This window comes from Manihot esculenta, chromosome 16 (genome assembly GCF_001659605.2).
Source record: "Manihot esculenta cultivar AM560-2 chromosome 16, M.esculenta_v8, whole genome shotgun sequence".
Classification (NCBI taxonomy): Eukaryota; Viridiplantae; Streptophyta; class Magnoliopsida; order Malpighiales; family Euphorbiaceae; genus Manihot; species Manihot esculenta.
In genome coordinates this window covers 32,899,484-32,919,168 of record NC_035176.2, presented here as the reverse complement: position 1 = coordinate 32,919,168, position 19,685 = coordinate 32,899,484, and the positions used below count along the sequence as shown (strand labels likewise).

The following is a 19,685-nucleotide window of genomic DNA, read 5'->3' as shown; positions in this document are numbered from 1 at the left end:
CAAACAGTTCATGTACCAAAGGACAATGACATGTTAAATTCAGCAGCTTTGAGGCATAAAGAGGTTCATCTTCTGCCAAATACCACATCAAGACAGATTACATAACTAAAAGTAATCGTATCAAAACAGTAGCTGAATGCAAAGCCTACAGAATATGGTCTTCGAACAGCCCCTTCAAAACAGGGCACCCAATTCTTCTTCATCAATGGAATTGACATGCCATTGATTGATAGTAAGCCATGACAAGTAAGAGTAGCAATGGGCTCGGGCTTTGGCCTTGCTCATTATGAGTAGGCACTGTTTGTTCAATTATTTTGTTGTATTCATATTGTCATGTTAGTAAAACTATTGACATTAAAATATTTAGCTTTGAAGTGTTAATTAAAATAAAATTTAGGGTTTTTTCTTTAGTATTAAATTGAAACTGAAAAATCAGACATAATCAAATTACCCAAAAATAGCATATATTTTATATTAGTAGTTAATTATTATTAAAAATATATTTATAGTATTGTCTTAATAAAATAATAAATAAGAACAGATTAAACATTATTAATAAAATTACATAGATAATAATTCAAATAACATTATTAATAAAATTTATTTTTTTATTAACCAATTAAAATGAGAAAAAAAGAAACTTGTCGCACCCGTACCCAAGTCTCAATAAGGCCGGGATATAGAGGGGCCCTTGCCACTTAATTTAGTCAAATTTGCACTTAACTTATTAAAAATATATAATTTTAAAATTAATGATGTAATTTTAAGAAAAAAATCAATATGAAATTAATTTTTATAGATATTCAAACAAACATAAGTAGATTGATTTATTGCAATTTTAATAATTTTAAGTTTAAAATACTAAGCTTAAAACTAAATAAAAATGGATATGTTGACAAGTGAGCTCATAAGCTTATTAAAAAAAAATTAATTTGTGAGTCTTAAGGATTTAGGTATTAATAATTTTAATTTTTTATTATTTATTAAATATTTCTCCGTTCTAAATTTTTATTTATATTTCCTTATTTAATTATTTTTAAATTATTATATACTTTTCTTTTTAAATTATAATAATATATAAATTTATTATTATAATTCAATTTAATTTTAATAAATTTTTAAAATATTTTTTACTATTTAATAAATTTTAATATATTTAAAAGAGATATAATTAAAAAGTTAATAAAAAAATTATATTTTTTAATGTATTAAAAATAAAATTTATAAAATTTATGGAACGGAGAGATAATATTTAAATTATTTTTTTCTCAATATAAATCATTCCGCATTTAAATTCACTCATTTGATTTAAATTCATTCATTTAATTAATTTGAATATACACTAAATAGATCCATTAAAAGATAAAATGTTACTCTTAAACTTTTAAAAATATTATGTATTTTGAATTCAAATTCAAAATTTCTAAATAGAAAAAAAGAAATCGTCCAGTTTCGTTGTTTTAATGTAAGTTATTTGAAAATTAATAAATTAAACTAATTTTTTTTAACAGGAATATGATCCATTTGCCGTTTATACCGCCAAATGTTTTAGATAAGAAAAATTAGAAATAAGTTAACATACTTTAATTATATGTATACTAAAAATAAATTTAATTATTAATAATAGATAGGAGAATATTTAAAAAAATAAATAATTTTTTAATTAAATACTTCAATGGCAAATAAATTATAGCCGGCCATAAAAATTGGATAATTTTTACATATGGTTATTGAAATTAGGTTATCTATTCAAAGGGTCACTGAATTTCAATTTATTTTAAAAAAATTATCTAATTATTTGAAATTATCACTTAAATAAGTTTTTGATGAAGCGTACGCATCACATGTTTACATGACTTTAAAAAATTAAAAATCAAATTATTTTGCCACAGTTATTAAAGACTTTAAATTTCTCATTACATTATATTCATAAATCCCAAGTTTCTATTTGTAACTCAACTTTTTCCCCTTTTTCCATATTTGTTTTCTTCATTATTTTGTTTTTTTTTCTTCATATGTTCATTGCCAAACTAAGGTCAAAGAAAAGCATGTGTATAGCTCACTCATTTCACTCACACATCTCAAATGAAAGAAAAGAGTTATCTATAATGTCTAAAAGAAGTGAAAGAAGTATGCGACTAATATGCAACTGTAACTGTTATGTAGATTTGAAATCTTCGTAGACGGAAGACAATCCAGTTGTAACTATATAAGAGTGTAACATGAATTCATGTTGTACATAATTGAAGTGTAGTGTGTGAGAGTTGAACCCATAATCAACGAATAGGAAATGTAAGGAAAGTTTGATTGAAAGCCAAATCTGAATTCAGATTTTCTGAAAAAAGTTATGATAGTGTAATCTGAATTTAGAAAAAAATTATGATAATGTAATGTGAATTCAAGTAGATTAATAAAAATTAAAAAAATAAAAATAAAAATAAAATGTAGTGTGTGAAAGAGGTCCATGATGTACAAAGTTCTCACACACACTGTACTTTATATTTTTTTAATTTTGTTAATCTACTTGTGAATTCAACATCTTTTAAAAAATATCTTAATTCGTTTCAATCAAAATTTCCCTACATTTCTTATATGTTGTCCACGAGATTCAACTCTCATACACTATACTTCATATTTTTTCAATTTTTAAATTTTTGTTAACCTATTTGTATTATAATCCGAATTCAAGTTACACTATTGTACATTTTTTCAAATAAACTTTAATTCATATTTCACTTTCAATCAAAATTTCTCTATATTTCTTATATGTTCGCCATGGGTTCAACTCTCACACACTACGCTTCATATTTTTTCAATTTTATACAACGTGAATTCAGGTTATATTCTCGTAAGTTAGGTTGCTTTTGGTATATGAAGTTTTCAAATCTGTATTAGAGTTACAGTTGCGTATTGGTCGTATATTTCCTTCATTTCTTTCAGACATTGTAGATGATCAATTTTTTTCGTCTGATATGTGTGAGTGAAATGGGTTAACTACACAAATACTTCTATTTGACCTTAGATTCGATAACGCACAGATGAAAAAAGAAGAAGAAAGAAATGAAGAAAGCAAATGTGGAAAAAGAAAAAAAGTTAGAGTTATAAATTGGAGATTTGAAATTTGTGAATCTCATGCAAATAGATGTTTAAAACCTCTCATGATGTCCCAAAATATTTTAATTTTCAAATTTTTTAAGTCACGAGAATATATATGTGTATATTTTTTTAAAAATTTAATTGAAAATTTATTTATGCGACTGTTTTAGATAATTATTTAAATTGATATATTTTAAAATAAATTAAAATTTAGTAACCACGGTGAAATATTAATTTAAGTTGAATAACCATAAGTGAAAATTACCTATAAAAATTATGAAAAGAAATGATTGTATAGATTTAATTCTCTATAAACAGGTGAAATTCACCATGCCTATTTTGTATCTTCAATATACATTGACATGGTCAAAATAAGAAAAATCAATCCTGACTCAATTCCAGGTCAACTTATGTCTATTTTCAAGACAAGCCATAGGAAAAATTTTAGATTCTTTTATTATTATTTTTTTTGTTTTCTATTTTTGTTTTGTACTTTACTTGTGTTATCAAATTGGTGATTGTAAATAAACTTGTGTTGTCAAATTGGTGATTGCAATTATTTGCTAACGCCTAAAGTTTTGGGAGCCACCCATTATTATTCAACTTATGTCCCCATCACTTGTTGCTTGTTTATTCAACTAACATCAATTTGGCACGCTTATTGATATATGCTACCACATATATTTATTTATTTTTAAATAATTTATTTAAGAGCTCAATTAAATAAAAATTTAAATTATAATTTCATGATTTTTTTTAATTTTATTGTATATTTTTATTTTCAATTCTATTTGTACATGAATTGTAAAAAAATTAAGTTAAAATTTTTGTTTATTAATTTTTTATGCTTATTGATTATTATACGGCATAATTATCCAGGAAATGATGATTTTTTTTTAATTTTAATTTATTTTATTATTTTATCTTTCTTTTTATTATGACATGTCGGTCATAATTCATTAATCTGCGCAACCCATGTCGAAATTCAAAAGTGGAGACTGAAAGCAAAATGCGAAACGCCGTCGTTCTAGTCCTTCTGGAAACACCGTGTAAACGCCCTCGTTTTTGACTCAGTTCTTTCATTGGACATCACTTTCCCTTTTTATTGCGCTGTCCTGTCCCTTCAGTTGTGTAGGAAGTCACCCAGAAGTGAAGGGCTTGAGCCTCTGCCTCTTTTCTGTCTTTCTGGTCTCTGGCCATCTCTTGTTGACGCCTAAATCTTTGTTCAAAGAAGCGTATTTACTGATCCTCACTTCTAGATCTATTCACTACAAGCCCTGATTTCACAAATCCAAGGTTAGATCTCTTTCTATTTTGCACTTCTCTGGTTGTTCACTTTATCTTTCTAGGGTTTTGACTAGATATTTCTTTCCGCAGTCTCTAACCCTTGTTTTGCTTCCTGCTCCTGCAGATCTATTTAAAATAAAAACTACTTGTCGGAAATTAAATTTACGATAGGTCTCGCTTCAGGTTTTGAGTGATTATGCTTATTTTTCTTCAGATCTGGGGTTTATAGTATTAGCTGCTGCGTTGCTTTCTGAATCCGTGTGTTGGAAATGTCAATTATACCTAAGGGCGACTCTATTCAAATCCGGGAGGTGTGGAATGATAACCTTGAGGAGGAATTCGCTTTGATTCGTGAAATTGTTGATCAATTCAATTATGTAGCTATGGATACTGAGTTCCCAGGTGTGGTTTTGCGCCCCGTGGGGAATTTTAAGAACATCAACGATTATAACTATCAGACTTTGAAAGATAACGTTGATATGTTGAAGTTGATCCAACTGGGTCTCACGTTCTCTGACGAGAAGGGGAATTTGCCCTCTTGTGGGACGGACAAGTCTTGCATTTGGCAGTTCAATTTCCGTGAGTTCAATATCAGTGAGGACATCTTTGCTAGTGATTCTATTGAGCTGTTGCGCCAATGTGGAATTGATTTTAAGAAGAATAATGAGAAGGGTATTGATGTAAACCGGTTTGGCGAGCTTCTGATGTCGTCCGGGATTGTTTTGAATGACGGCGTGCATTGGGTTACATTTCATAGCGGGTATGATTTTGGGTACTTGCTTAAGCTTTTGACTTGCAGGAGTTTGCCTGATACACAAGCAGGATTCTTTGACTTGATCAATATGTACTTCCCCATGGTGTATGATATCAAGCATTTAATGAAGTTTTGCAATAGCCTTCACGGTGGGTTGAACAAGCTTGCAGAGTTGTTGGAGGTGGAAAGAGTTGGTGTCTGCCATCAAGCAGGCTCTGATAGCTTGCTCACGTCTTGCACATTCAGGAAATTGAGAGATAACTTCTTCAGCGGCTCCACAGAGAAGTACGCAGGTGTTCTGTACGGTCTTGGTGTCGAGAATGGACAAAATACTAATTGAAAAGAAATAATTGGGAAAATGATTGATGAATATTTGTAGACTACCTGAGTGTGAGGCTTTCAATTCTCTTGTATACTTTGCCAAAAATATTGTTGTTCTAGTGGTGACTTTCATTTGCTTATTTGTGACTGAAACCTTGACTGGTTTTGTAGCTTGTTATCCTTGTACATTGTTGAAGTTAGTGTTTCAATAATAATTTTAGCTCTTGGCAATTTATTCTGCTGATGTTCTATGCAATTGTTTGGATTTTTTTATATCTTAACTTGCCTTGATATGATATGAACATAATTGCTTACCTTACTTAATACATGGATCTCCCTCTCCCTTTCTCCCAGATGATATGAAAATCTAAGCCCAGTTACTCTGTCTTAGTCTACCACTAAATGGCTTAACCGTTTTTTTTGCTTCATATGTGAGACTAGTTGATTGTGTCAATGGAACTCTCTGATATGATCAGGGTGACTTGTGTGCTTGCGAAGACAAGTTATTAGTCTTTGCAGAGAACAGAAGAGAAGTGCTGTAGAGCAACATTTAAATAAATTATGTAATCTTCCACCGGTCAATCTGGTTTTGTCATTTTTTCAGCTGCATGGCTTCGAGAGAATGTGGAATGGAATGAGAGAAAGCCAAAGGGAATGCAAGCAGTGCTGGACATGCAAGTTCAGAATAGGTATGTACAATATGACGATTACCTTGTTTGAGGAATCTACTTCAAGGATAAAGGTATCCAAACAAGACTTTCATTTTTATAGAACTAAATTTATGTTGAGAATCATTCATGATCATATAGATGATCCGATTAATCTTTATCTAGAATCCAAATCGTTGCAAGTAAATGCTGAGATATCATGAAAATGTTGCCCTTGACTGTGTATTTCAATACCTTATAATGTTTCATATGTTTGAAGCTTTTTTTCTCTTAGGCTTTGTTTGATCATTGGAGAATAGGACTAATCAAGAGACCCACAATCTAAATGATCTGTCCTGGGTTTTTATACATTCTTCTCTTTCTTCGCAAGTGCATGTAGCAGTTCTCATAATAGTGATAATTGATCAATTATTATCTTAACCTTTCATTAAACATAAATTCCAAGGCTAGCTATCAATTCCTCGTTAATGAGCTTTAAGTGCTAACATTGCTGATTTATCTTAGCCCCTTATGATTACGGATTACCAAGTTTCATATGGCTTATTTGAGCCTCATGCAATGAAGCAGGACTCCACCACCAAAAGTTCCTCAAATGCAATTGAATATTGTTCAAATGGACAAGCTTGAATCTGCACTTTTAGTTTTCTGATTGTATGTTAATAGTTTGTGTTGGACCTAATTTATGCTTTTGAAACTATAATTGCGGTTCCTAGCGTTTTTTACCTTTTGATTAGTGGGACCATTTCTTTGATTGCTGCAGGTTTTCTGCTGATTCAGTTTCCTTTATTTGAGGTTTCCAGTAATTGCATGACCCAAAAGCCACCTCATAGTTCAGCCTGGCAATGGAGTTCTTGATGCAGAGGCTGACGTAAAATGTTGTTTGAAGACGTTGCTTTGAATTTTCTAATTAAAGTGCAAAAACTCTACTATTTCCTTTTGCTTTTATCTCTTTCAGTTACTTATGGCTAAGTGCAAATTTGTTATCTTTTAGTCCCTTGGGAGTAAAATGCCAATTGGCATGGGTGCCTGGCTTCTTCTTTAAGCTTTGACCTGAGATTTTTTTTTTCTTTTGATGTCAGTGATGATGCATGCATGATTACCAGTGCATGCGCTTTTGTTGAAGAAATGCTCATCTCCAGTGCATTTGATAGATGTTGATCTGGTAGTTCGACATACCTGCATGTTGTCATGGCTAATCACCATCAATTGATCTATTCGTGCTATGGAAGATTTGTCACATCAGCACTGGTGGACAGATGGCAAAGAAGCAATGCAATGCCTATGTATAGATCTCAGTGTGCTTAACCTTTGTGTGGAGCTTAGATTTATTTTTGCAAAGACATGGGCAATTGGCAACAATGAGAGGAGGGATTTTTTATGTGAGATGAGCTTGCAACTTGGTGATTATTTCTATTTTCCAAATCAGAACAGATGCAAAAAAAATTCTGGAACGTTGTGGAGCAAAATCTTGGAGGATGACTTTCTTGCAGCAAAAACCAGAGCAGAGATGTTTGGTAGGGGCACCAGCCTTCACGGTTCCTACGTAGTATGAGATGCCCATTTTATGTGAGAGGGTCGTGACATTGGTCGGTCTTCGGCTTCCTTGTCAATAATTCCTTGGCGGGCAGGCGGATTCCTTTTCAGAATGGTCCTTACTGGCATCCAGATTTTGCCCATGAAATGGCAAATGGCCAAATATAAATAAGACCCACCAAAGTTTGGCACTTGGCAAACCTCTTTCTTCATGGTCAGCACGCTCTGTCAATAATAATAATAATAATAATAATAATAATAAAGAACTAAAACGTGAAGAAAATGGGAAGCTCTTAAAACGTTGAAGGTGCCAAAACCCGTCAGAAATTTGACTTCCGAATTGCTTGATTGAAGTGGGATGCATTTGCTGGATATATCTTAGTGGTAGGAGGTTGAAGTTATTGGATGGAAAATTGATTCTATTTATTTGTTTATGTTTGACAGGTAGCTTCACCAATCATAGGGATATTAAGCAATCATATTCAGTAAATTCGTTACATCATTGCCATTATGAAAAGCATATTCCAAAGTAAATATGATTTCTTTCTTTCTTTCTTTCTTTCTTTTGGAAGGCCAAAGCAAATATGATTTGCAATCAGCATACAGATTATTATTGTTTTTTTCTTGCGGGCAAATAAATAAATAAAATATTATTATTATTTTTTTATTAGCATTTTACTATTTTATCAATTTAAACTCACTCATGTGTATTCATTTAACTACTTGATCATATAAAAATGTTAACAAAAGTTTCAAACATATCAATGTGAGTAAAAGATTATTATTTAAAAACGTGATAAATATGAAATTTATAGTGAGTCAAAAAGTATAACAAATGAAAGTGATATATAAATTAAAAATTTATTCAAAACAATAATATATTAGTTCTGAAAACAAAACTATAAATATTCAATATGTCATTAAAATTTGTTTTATTTACAAATATATTTAATTAAGAATAACTTTAATTATAATTATATACAATTGTGGTGCGATTTCTTAAAAATAAATAAACATAACAACATAAAAAAAATAATTAAAATACTAATTAATCATTTTCCAGAGATTTTTCCTTTTTAAAAGGAAAAACATTGCAAGGATTTTCTACAGGAAGCCGAGTCCCCGGTTTATCAAAATATTTTGGACAGAAATGCCACTCTGACGAAATCCAATTTTATCTTCCCCATCCACCAAAACGGGAAAATCAAGCGTTTCACGAGGGCGCGACTCGCTTCAGCCACCGAGTCACCTCGCTTCACCTCTTCTTTTTTCGTACCTCTCCATCGCCAACTCACTTTCAGGTCAGGTGATCTCTTCCTTTTGTTCTCCATTTCTTATCTAATTAAACTACGAACTCCGATCCTACAATTTGTGATCCCATACGGATCGGATCTCTCTTCCTTCATGTACAACAACAAGCGTCTCGTTGTCTCGTTAGGGTTTCTCTTCAATTCATTCCTTTACTTTTCCTATGCGGATCCCGGTCAGTCCTGTTCAAACACGAGCTCCTATGTCGGTTTCCAATCCGATTTCACCATGGTTCAACACCAGCTTCGTGGAGTCCTCACCATAATCGACGATTGCTCCTTTAGGGTTTCCGAATTTGACATGCTTTCTGGGGCCGACGTGCGCTGGTGGGGCGCGCTCTACCCTGATTTTGGTAATTTCACTAATGGGTTTGTCATATCCAATCACAAGCTTCACGATACATACAAGAATGCGTCTTTTGTTGTTCGTTTGTTCGAAAACGTGACGTGGGATCGGATCCAAGTCCTCTCTGTCTGGGACCTGCCCACGGCTTCCGATTTCGGTCACATTATTTTCTCAAATAAGTCCGCCTTAAGCCCTGGCCTGGCACCTTCGCCGTCTAATAACGATACTGCTCTCGAGGAAGGGAAAAAGGGGATTCTCCCTGCGCCGACGATGTTTGATAATTGCAAGAAATTGTCTAAGAATTATCGGATTAGATGGAGCTTGAGTGTGAAAAATGATTTCATTGAGATAGGATTAGAGGCCGCTACTGGAGTCCAGAATTACATGGCATTCGGGTGGGCGAGACGGCATTATGGGGATGAGCTAATGAAGGGTGCTGACGTTGCGGTGACTGGGTTCACAGAGGAAGGATTGCCGTTTGCTGATGACTTTTTTATCACCAAATACAGTGAGTGTATGATAGACAAGGATGGTACAGCCTCCGGTGTCTGCCCTGATACCGTATATGAAGGGAATGACACTGTTGGATTGGTGAACAATACAATACTGATATATGGGCATAGAATGGACGGGGTGTCCTTTGTAAGGTACAGAAGGCCGTTGGTTTCAGTTGACAAAAAATATGATTTGCCTGTGGATCGTGCTGCTAATATGTCAGTGATTTGGGCATTGGGTTTGATGAGGCCACCTGACGCTCTTAGGCCTTTCTATCTGCCCCAGTATCATGGAGGCCTGAGATACGTTTCATATGGCCATTTGGTGCTTAATGTATCTGAGCAGGTGAATGATTGTTTGGGGCCTTTGGATGCTGAAGACAAGGAGGATCAGGATTTGATTATTGCAGATGCAAATGTGCCTCTTATTGTTTCTGCTGGTCCTGCAATCCATTACCCTAATCCACCTAATCCTTCAAAGGTTTTGTACATTAATAAGAAGGAGGCTCCAGTTTTGAGAGTTGAAAGAGGGGTGCCTGTGAAATTTTCAGTGCAAGCTGGACATGATGTTGCATTGTACATTACTTCGGATTTAATGGGTGGGAATGCAACATTGAGGAATGAGACAGAGACTATTTATGCTGGCGGGCCTGAAGCTGAGGGTGTTTTGGCTAGTCCTAAGGAATTGGTTTGGGAACCAGATAGAAATACTCCAGATCAAGTGTACTATCAATCCTTGTATCAGGAGAAGATGGGCTGGAAAATTCAGGTTGTTGATGGTGGTATATCTGATATGTATAATAATAGTGTCGTTTTGGACGATCAGCAAGTGACTTTCTTTTGGACATTGGGAAAGGATTCTATATCTATTGCTGCTCGAGCAGAGAAAAAGAGTGGTTATATTGCAATAGGATTTGGTAGTGGAATGAAGCATAGCTTTGCTTATGTCGGCTGGGTGGATGAGATCAGCAAAGGGCATGTAAACTCATACTGGATTGATGGAAAGGATGCCTCTAGCGTTCATCCAACAAATGAGAATTTGACTAATGTAAGGTTCAAATCAGAAAATGGCATCATTACCTTTGAGTTTACACGGCCCTTGAGACCAAAATGTATTCACGAAGGTTGGCCAGAGTGTAATAATATCATTGATCCCACAAGTCCTCTTCAGGTCATATGGGCAATCGGTAGTCAATGGTCAGATAATTATCTAAGTGAAAAGAATATGCATTCTGATACTAGTAATAGGCCTGTCCGAGTGTTGCTTATGCGCGGTTCTGCAGAGGCTGAGCAAGATTTACGTCCTGTATTAGCTGTACATGGATTCATGATGCTCCTTGCTTGGGGTATTTTGCTCCCTTGTGGAATTTTGGCAGCTAGATATTTGAAGCATGTGAAGGGGGATGGCTGGTACCTGATTCATGTTTATTTACAGTACTCTGGTTTAGCAATAGTCCTACTGGGCCTAATATTCGCAGTGGCTGAGCTTCGGGGCTTTTATGTCAGCTCATTACATGTTAAATTCGGGCTTACTGCTATATTTTTGGCTTGTGCGCAACCGGTAAATGCTTCCATGAGGCCTAAAAGACCTGCTAACGGGGAGGAGGTATCCTCAAAGAGGCTGATTTGGGAGTATCTTCACATAATTGTTGGCAGAGGTGCTCTCATTGTGGGAATTGCAGCACTTTTCAGCGGATTGAAGCAGTTAAGAGAGAGATATGGAAGTGAAGATTTTAGCGGGTATAGTGGAGCATTACTAGTTTGGTTCTTGATTGGTCTACTGGTTGTCATGTATCTGGAACATCGAGAAAGGCATCGGAGAAGGGACAGAGCATTTGGGAGAAGCAATTGGGTGTTGGGTAACATTGCAGAAGAGGATTCTGTTGATCTTTTAACACCAACTAGAGCCGCTCAAAAAGCTTTGCAACAATCTGGAAGAATGGAAGTTCAATTAGAACCTTTAAACAGATCATAGATGTTTTCGATAATTAACTATGGGATAGGCAATTATGAAAGCTTTCCTACTCATACGGCAATTATGACAGGCTTGTTTATTTGCTTGAAAGTATATTTTCAGGCAAAGGGGTCTATTCACTCATCACCATAACCACCTTCAGCCACTCGTTTTGAAGAGTAATTACCATAAACATTGTATTTTGTATACTTGATACTTATTTAACACACTGGACGATTTTATCAGTTTTTCTGTATCTCGTCTTCAGCTAAATCAGATTTTTGTCCGCCACTTGTGTAGCTCGGGTGAACATTTAGCTGGTTTGCAGAAGTTTATTTCTTTAGCAGTGCTGTTGTTGCTATGGATTACCAGATGCTGATCAAACATACATGGCTTTTGATCTACTTTTTTTGAGTGTCGCGTGCAATTTAAGCGACAGACTTCTAATAGGTGCATGCATATTTTCTGAGACTTTGCAGTAAAAGTAGCTAATTCTTGGGCTGTTTATAGCAATGGTTGTTTCAAGTTCACGATATTGTCTTTTATTAACAGTAGGTGAAATGACTTAAGAAACTAGTGACTCAATTCTTTACTAGTGAGGAATAAAAGCTCAAACACTTAGGATATAGAAGAAAGGGAAAGATATAAATACTGAGAATATATATGAATCATATGATACTTGCATGGTAAAAATTTTCTTCATTTTTCTACAGCAACAATTGTAGTTTTTGGAGGTAAGATGTGAAGCTTTAAATGAATAGGCATATAAGTCAGCATGTTTGTGGGCAATGTTCTTTTCAAGTTTCAAAATCTCTAAAATCCTTAATCCATAGAATTGATGATTTGGAGAATTCGGTCCACTGGTTTAATTTGATTTGTATGGAGTTTTAAAAATTAAGTGTTATGGTCACATTAAATTGGTTCAATTGGATATTTTCAGATTAATAGTAAGGTTTTGATTCACAATTTCCTATGGGATTAGGAATTGTGTTTCAGTTTGATTCACAATACATGAGGGTATTTCATGAATTTCACAATTATCTTCTTAGTTTTTGGCCAACTGAAATTTAAGAACCACTATGTAAACATTCACAAATTCATGAAGTATAATATTTTTAAAAAATATAGAGATATGACAATAATTCTTTACATATATTGTCTACGTCAAAATGACCATGATAACCCTAGAATGTTTACTACTCCTTATGTACATGATGGTATTTCATGAAATTTCATAATCATATACTCTTTTTTGTTTTAACCAGTTGAAATTCAACAACGAATAAATAAACAATCACAATTTCATGAACCAGAATTTTTTTCGATATAAAGATATGATAGTAATTTTCTGCATATTTTCATGTAAAGGTGAAAATATTAAGCTCAAAATTATGGAGGACAACAAATAGAGATAGAGTAGTGCACAAATAAACAGTTGAGTGTGGTGGTAAGTGTTGAGTAAAATTTGAGAGTTTACTCTTTTAATTTTTATTTAAAAAAAAAAACTAAATAGAGTATTTTTATATACTCATTTAATCAAAGTTTATTATAATAAATTTGAGCCGTTATAATAGGATTTATAACGGTTACCATATTGACATTAATATTTATGGCAGATTCGGATCGATTTTAATTTTATATATGGTATACACATTATTTAAATTTATTTATATAAATAATTAATTTAATATAAAATATATATTTTATAATAATATTTATATATTTTTATGTTTTCATTTAAAATTAAATATAAATATTTTTTTAAGATATTAATTTTTAAATAAAAATTATTAATGAAGGTATTTTTATATAAATTATTAAATAAAATATATAAATTAAATGAATTCAAATTTTATTTTAAGACCTTTTAATAGTTAAAAATAATTTTTAATTGGATTTATGTGAGATTCAACTTTAACAATATTAATTTAATTCAGTTCGGATAGGATAAATAATCGCAATTTCATAAATTATATATATTTTTTTTACAATAATATATAAATCTGATATTATTTCTTTCCATATAAAGGCATATCAAAATGACAATATTAACCCCAGAATGTCTACTACACCTTTATATGCGAGTGTGTTTCATGAAATTTCACGATTATATTTTTCCTTTTTCTGCCAATTGAAATTCATGAAATGCTATATAAACAGTCACAATTACATTCTGCCATGTTATTTCATTAACTGCTAGAAAAAAAAAATCCGAAGGCTTGGTGAGGTTTGTTTTAAGACCGCCTCTTTTGTTTTCTCTGTCTAGCCCCACCTTTAAAGCCTCAGCTCCCATTTCGGTTTCGGGTCCAGGCAGAATTTCTACAAAAATCGGTGGCCCTGATACGGTTTTCTCCGGTAATTCTCTCTATACTATCTCTCCCTCAGTAGGATGGTCAATAATCATCGCCAAAAATTGTAGTAACGGCCATTTCCATAGCTCTCACACACTTCACTTCACCAGCCACTGGCAACAACTCTTGTGGTCATCCATTAATTCTATGTGAATACGCTTTGAAAATGGTGACTAGGATTTTTCTACGTAATTATTGTGAAGATGAGATTTTTCTTATTACCCTTTTGGTTTTAGCATGTATTGGCAACTGCTGCTAGTTGCTACTATATACGTATATTTTATAAGCGGGTTTTTTCCCTCCCTTTTTGAATGCATTGTTCTAGCTTGAGTTTGAGCTAACATGGGCTTCTTCTTCTTCCTCTTCTTTTGGTTTTGTTTTGTTTTATTTTTTATTTTTTAAACTCTGGATGATTAAAACGTGGACAGATTGCTCTGGAACATGTTAATTGTGATAATATCAGCGCACTTTAAATTCAGAATCCTTCAGTTAGAGCCTCGTGTGTATTTGTTGGAATGGCTTTTGATTCCTTCGGGTTTGTCTCCTATGGTTGTTCTGAAAATGGACAGCAGAAACGGGAGTTTATTGGAGATCAATTCTGATGTAATTCAAATTGACTGTTATCAAAATTGGGCTAATAAAGAGAGAAGTTGCAAAATCTACGATACCATTCTCTAATATGTTTGTTTGTTTTTCTTTTCTTTTTGGATTAGGTATTCTGGCATTTAGGTTTTGATATGAAATATGTTGAAAGCCAAATGTAATCCATTTATTGCTTTTGGGAATTAAATTTACTGCAGATGCTTTTCCAATGGTTTCCATCCCCACATATTGATCAGATTATGCTTTAGTTGTTGTTTGGCATCTGGCTAGAGATTCCTTTCCTTCTGTTACTCTCTTTCTTAGTGTGAGAGCTAGTAGAGAGTGCCTATGTAATAATATATCAGGATCCATTGGACTTGTTAATTTAAGCTGGGGATTAAGTTGGTTTCTAATATTATGAGATACTTCGTGTTATTAGATAATAAAACATTAATTATACGAGCTCTTATTACTGTAAAATGTTTGCAAGTAAAGGTTGAAGAGTAAAAATGGAAAAACCAGTAGTTTACTAATTGGCTTTGTTCTTTGATCATATTTAATATATACTTTAACGCAATCGTATTTAATGTGTTTGATGGGCCAGAATAGGGAAAATTGCGAAGATTGGAATATACAAATTCCATCAGTTTTCTTTTTTAGCATTTAAACTCTATCTGTCCTTTCCTCTATTTTTGGCAATCTATAGGTTGTTGCTAATTGAGGTATTTAGTGGAATATTGTGTCTTGCAGAATATGAGTAGCTTGGTTGAGAGGCTTCGGGTGAGATCAGAGCGAAAGCCACTTTATAACTTAGATGAGTCAGATGATGATGCTGAATTTGTGTCAGGCAAACCTGGGAAATCTCAGGAAAAAATTGAAAGGATAGTGAGGCCTGATGCGGTTTGTTTTTTCTTCTTTATCTCCTTTTTGCTTTCCCAATATTTGAATTGATTAATGTTTTTTTTTTATGTCTTCTATCATGTTCATCTCACATATTATCTTGTAATTTTGGTCTTATTTGTCATGATATTGGCTCAGTAATTTCAAAGACTAATGTTGCATTAATGTTGTCATCTCACTTTTTTGTTCTTAATTTTACAGAATTGATATGCTAGATTCTTGTTGCAATTGGTCTATGTTGATGTTTTTGCTTTTCTTTTCTCTTACTATCCTCTCTTTTTAGAAAGATGAATGCTGTCAATCTTGTGGAGGAAGTGGGGATCTTCTGAGCTGTGAAACTTGCACTTATGCTTACCATGGCAAGTGTCTACTTCCACCACTAAAAGCTACTCCTCCTAGCAACTGGAGATGTCCTGAATGTGTATGATTCCTTTGTCCATACTCAATAATGATTACACAATTACAATGTAATCATGACATCATTATTATTATGTTTTCCCATTACCAACAACCACACTATATGCAGGTTAGCCCGTTGAATGATATTGATAAGATATTGGACTGTGAAATGCGTCCTACTGTAGCTGGTGATAATGATGCCTCTAAGTTAGGCTCGAAGCAAATTTTTGTGAAACAATATCTTGTGAAGTGGAAGGGATTGTCTTATTTGCACTGCACTTGGTAACTTCAATACATTTATTATTTTACTAACCTTTGTTTATATGATCACTAATTCTCTCTTAAGAATAAAAGTTTGTTCTATACAGGCTAATTTTGTGAAACCATTTGTAAAATCTTTGAAGTTGTCCATGTTCTAACCGCTAACTTACAGTGTTGTTGCAGCACAAATGAGCTTGATTCTTTCTCTCTTTTTCTTTTGTATATTATTTTCTGCTATCTATTTTATAATGTTAATTTACTTGCTGCCAAAAAAAAAAAACAGGGTACCTGAGAAAGAGTTCTTAAAAGCATTCAAGTCTAATTCTCATTTGAGGACTAAAGTCAACAACTTTCATCGTCAAACGGCATCGAACAATAACTCTGATGATGACTTTGTTGCTATTCGGCCCGAGTGGACAACTGTTGATCGGATTCTTGCTTGCAGGTTGAGCCAGCTGAAACTTCTGTTCTAGTGCATATATACATATATATATATATATATATACCCTGAGGAGTTTGGGGTCAAGACTTAGTTAACTGTGCATACATTTGTGCTTTTTTTTATATACATACATGTATATATAATATATATAGATATATTTATATATATTATCATTATGTATGCTTATATTTGCTTTTATTTTGATGATTATGCTTTCAAGCTAGCATTTGAGTTGGTGTGGATGTACATATATATATCTGGAATTTATCCAGTCAAAGTTTACTTTTGGCTAGTCAAAACCAAAACCAGTTCTATCTGTTGGTTTTTTCTCAAAAGGTTCAGCAAGTTTAAAGAAGATTTCTTGATCTGGAAATCATGGTCTGTATTTGTTAAGTTTTTATTGTAAGAAAAAGAAAGAAGGGAAGGGAAAAAATAACTAAAAGGGCTACATATTTACTCAATTTCCATCACTCTTATATAATATATAGTGCACATCTATAATAAGAAATTACTAAAATATAGAACCTTAAATTTAGGAAGATATATCCCTTAAATAAAGGAGATAATTAATCCATAAATTAAGGAGTAATTTTCTTCTTAATTTAAAAAGAATCTCGTCAATTCTAACATTTTCCCTTGATGAGATTCTTATTGAACCCAAAGACTAACTCCTAAGTAACACAAACAAGTAAAACCAGCAGCATAAAAGTGAACTAAAAATTATGTTTCAAGCATTGCAACAGGTCCAGCAACAAAGTAGGATTACCAACACCTTCAAGAGGCAGCAACGAACTTGGCCAGGCTCCTTTGTTCTCATTGAAAGTTGGGTTAAAAGAACAGGTTTTTAGAATTGAGATTTAGGGATAAGGAGAGTTTAGGACTCAAAACTATGAGCGAGGACTTCGACCCTTACTCCAATGAAGGATAAGAAATTAAGAAGAGAGTAAGTACTTCAACCATGGTTTTAAATAACGGCCGTTATGTTACGTAACGACCGTTATTTATAGGTTTTTGAGCTTGCCGTGGCCGTTAAGGCCTGTAAATAACGGCAGGAAAATTTTGTTGCTGTAACGGCCATTATGGCTGTTACGCAAAGGTAATGGCCGTCATTGGCCGTGATGTAACGGCCATAACGGCCGCTACTTTCCTTACCAGTAGTCCAGCACCAGCCTTTGTATGCATTATTGAAGGGGGAAAAAGACTGATTTCTCTACTTCTTCTCTTTAGCCTTTTGTCTTTCATTACTCTTTACTACTTTGTGTCTTCGCCACAACCAGCAAGCCAAGCAGTCCTCCATCCAGCACTCTTTCCGCTTCTCCAGAGTCCAGACTCCAGCTCTAGGCTCTAGCGTTCTTCCATACTTCTTCCATACTTATTTCCGGCCTCCATTTCAACTTTTCAAGTTAAAAATTGTCATATTTCTCTTAAATTTTTTGATAGCAGCTTATATACTTAAATTTCTACTCAAAAACCTACCCTAAACGATCATTCTAATAGTATTAATTGAGGTAAGTTACTATATATAATGTTTAAAATTTATGTATTTTATATTTATTTGATATATTTGTACTTATTATTAAGTTGTATAACTTAATTTTCATTATATCTTTCAATATATTTTAATTTCATGAACTTTACAAATTTTTCCAAAAAATTTGCGCCGCAACAAGCCGTTATCGTTATGTTATGACCGTTACAGGCCTGTTTCCTTACATGCGGTCGTGACCGTGAACAAGGCCGCGACCGCGATTTGAAACCATGACTTCAACCCTTGGCTCTCAAATCATGCAGAAGAGAGAAGAATAGTAAGAAGAAACCCAAAATTTTTAAGGAAGATTAAGCAAGAGAAACCCCTAGAATTTTTTGAAGGAGATGAATGTCTGTAACTTTGAGGAGAAGAAAAGGAGAAAGTGAGCTAGGACTCCAAACCCAAATCTAAACTGTGAAGAAGAAGAAAATAAAAAGAGACCCAAAAGTTTAAATGGCTCAGATAACATGTTCAAGTTTTTATTATGAGAAAAAGAAAGAAGGGAAGGGAAAGAATGGAAGAGAAGGAAAATAACTAAAAGGGCTACATTTTTACTCAATTTCCATCACTCTTATAAGATACATAGTGCATATTTATAATGAGAAATTATAAAAATATAGATCCTTAAATTTAGGAAGATATATCCATTAAATTAAGGAGATAATTAATCCATAAATTAAGGAGTAATTTTCGTCTTTATTTAAGGAGAATTTCATCAATTCTAATAGTATTTTCAAAGTATTAGTATCCTATTATGGTTTTAAATAAAGGACGTAGCAACTGCTAGTACAGATTTTTTATCCTTTTGGGTATCGTTACACCTGTTATTTAAAGGGTGAAGAAAAATTTGTTCCTGTAACGGCTGTTATGGCCGTTGTATAATGATGGCAACTGTTATTTACCGTTTAGTATCGGTGACAATCTGTTACCTAATTTTTTTTTGGGCCATATGGGGTAACAACTCATTTTGTTTTTCCTAGATTGGAATGTTTTATACTATCGTATCTCACTTTTCTCATATTTCCATCAAAAGTTAACTATCTATCTATAAATGTCTCACTTCTTTTTTCTTAAGCTAAGATCATCAACTATCTTTGTAATTCCACATATTTATACCTTATAATAAAATTTGAGTTATTTATCTTTGTGTTAAACAAAATGATGTCGGATGCCATTTTTTTTTTTGTCAAATTTAGAGTATGAAGAATTATTCTTTATTATCTATATTATCTACATTGTTATTTTAGCTATAAATTAATTATAGTTGAAGATATCTAGCAATGATGGATTGGATGCCTTTATTTGATGTATTAATGCTAATTATTGATTGGATATCTTAGTTATACTGCTATCTTTAAATATCTCTTCATTTCATGAGTTTTGCAAATTTGTTTTAAAAATTTATTTAGCGATAGGCTGTTATTGTTGCATTATTGCATTAGAGGCTTGTTCAAATTACTTG

General features: G+C 32.9%; 3 protein-coding genes across 4 annotated transcripts in view; all 3 read left to right on the top strand.

The window, feature by feature from the left end:
• Positions 1-4,212: 4,212 nt before the first annotated feature.
• On the top strand, positions 4,213-5,693 carry LOC110604254 (probable CCR4-associated factor 1 homolog 7). The gene is made up of 2 exons (XM_021742405.2): positions 4,213-4,392; positions 4,508-5,693. The coding sequence occupies exon 2, from the start codon at positions 4,653-4,655 to the stop codon at positions 5,475-5,477; it is 825 nt and encodes a 274-aa protein (XP_021598097.1). The 5' UTR covers positions 4,213-4,392; positions 4,508-4,652; the 3' UTR covers positions 5,478-5,693.
• Positions 5,694-8,770: 3,077 nt separating this feature from the next.
• LOC110604253 (cytochrome b561, DM13 and DOMON domain-containing protein At5g54830) lies at positions 8,771-12,164 on the top strand. Its single transcript, XM_021742404.2, has one exon. The coding sequence runs from the start codon at positions 9,064-9,066 to the stop codon at positions 11,779-11,781; it is 2,718 nt and encodes a 905-aa protein (XP_021598096.1). The 5' UTR covers positions 8,771-9,063; the 3' UTR covers positions 11,782-12,164.
• A 1,775-nt stretch (positions 12,165-13,939) lies between these two features.
• The window catches only part of LOC110603321 (CHD3-type chromatin-remodeling factor PICKLE), a 39,976-nt gene continuing 34,230 nt past the window's right edge, over positions 13,940-19,685 (top strand). The window contains exons 1-5 of one of the 2 annotated variants that reach the window (XM_043951670.1): positions 13,940-14,115; positions 15,444-15,593; positions 15,877-16,014; positions 16,120-16,274; positions 16,537-16,698. In XM_043951670.1, coding sequence (XP_043807605.1) covers positions 15,447-15,593; positions 15,877-16,014; positions 16,120-16,274; positions 16,537-16,698 — 602 coding nt within the window. In that variant the 5' untranslated portion in view covers positions 13,940-14,115; positions 15,444-15,446. Of the gene's footprint in view, positions 14,116-15,423; positions 15,594-15,876; positions 16,015-16,119; positions 16,275-16,536; positions 16,699-19,685 lie in introns of both variants that reach the window. The other variant, XM_043951671.1, reaches the window with a different exon arrangement.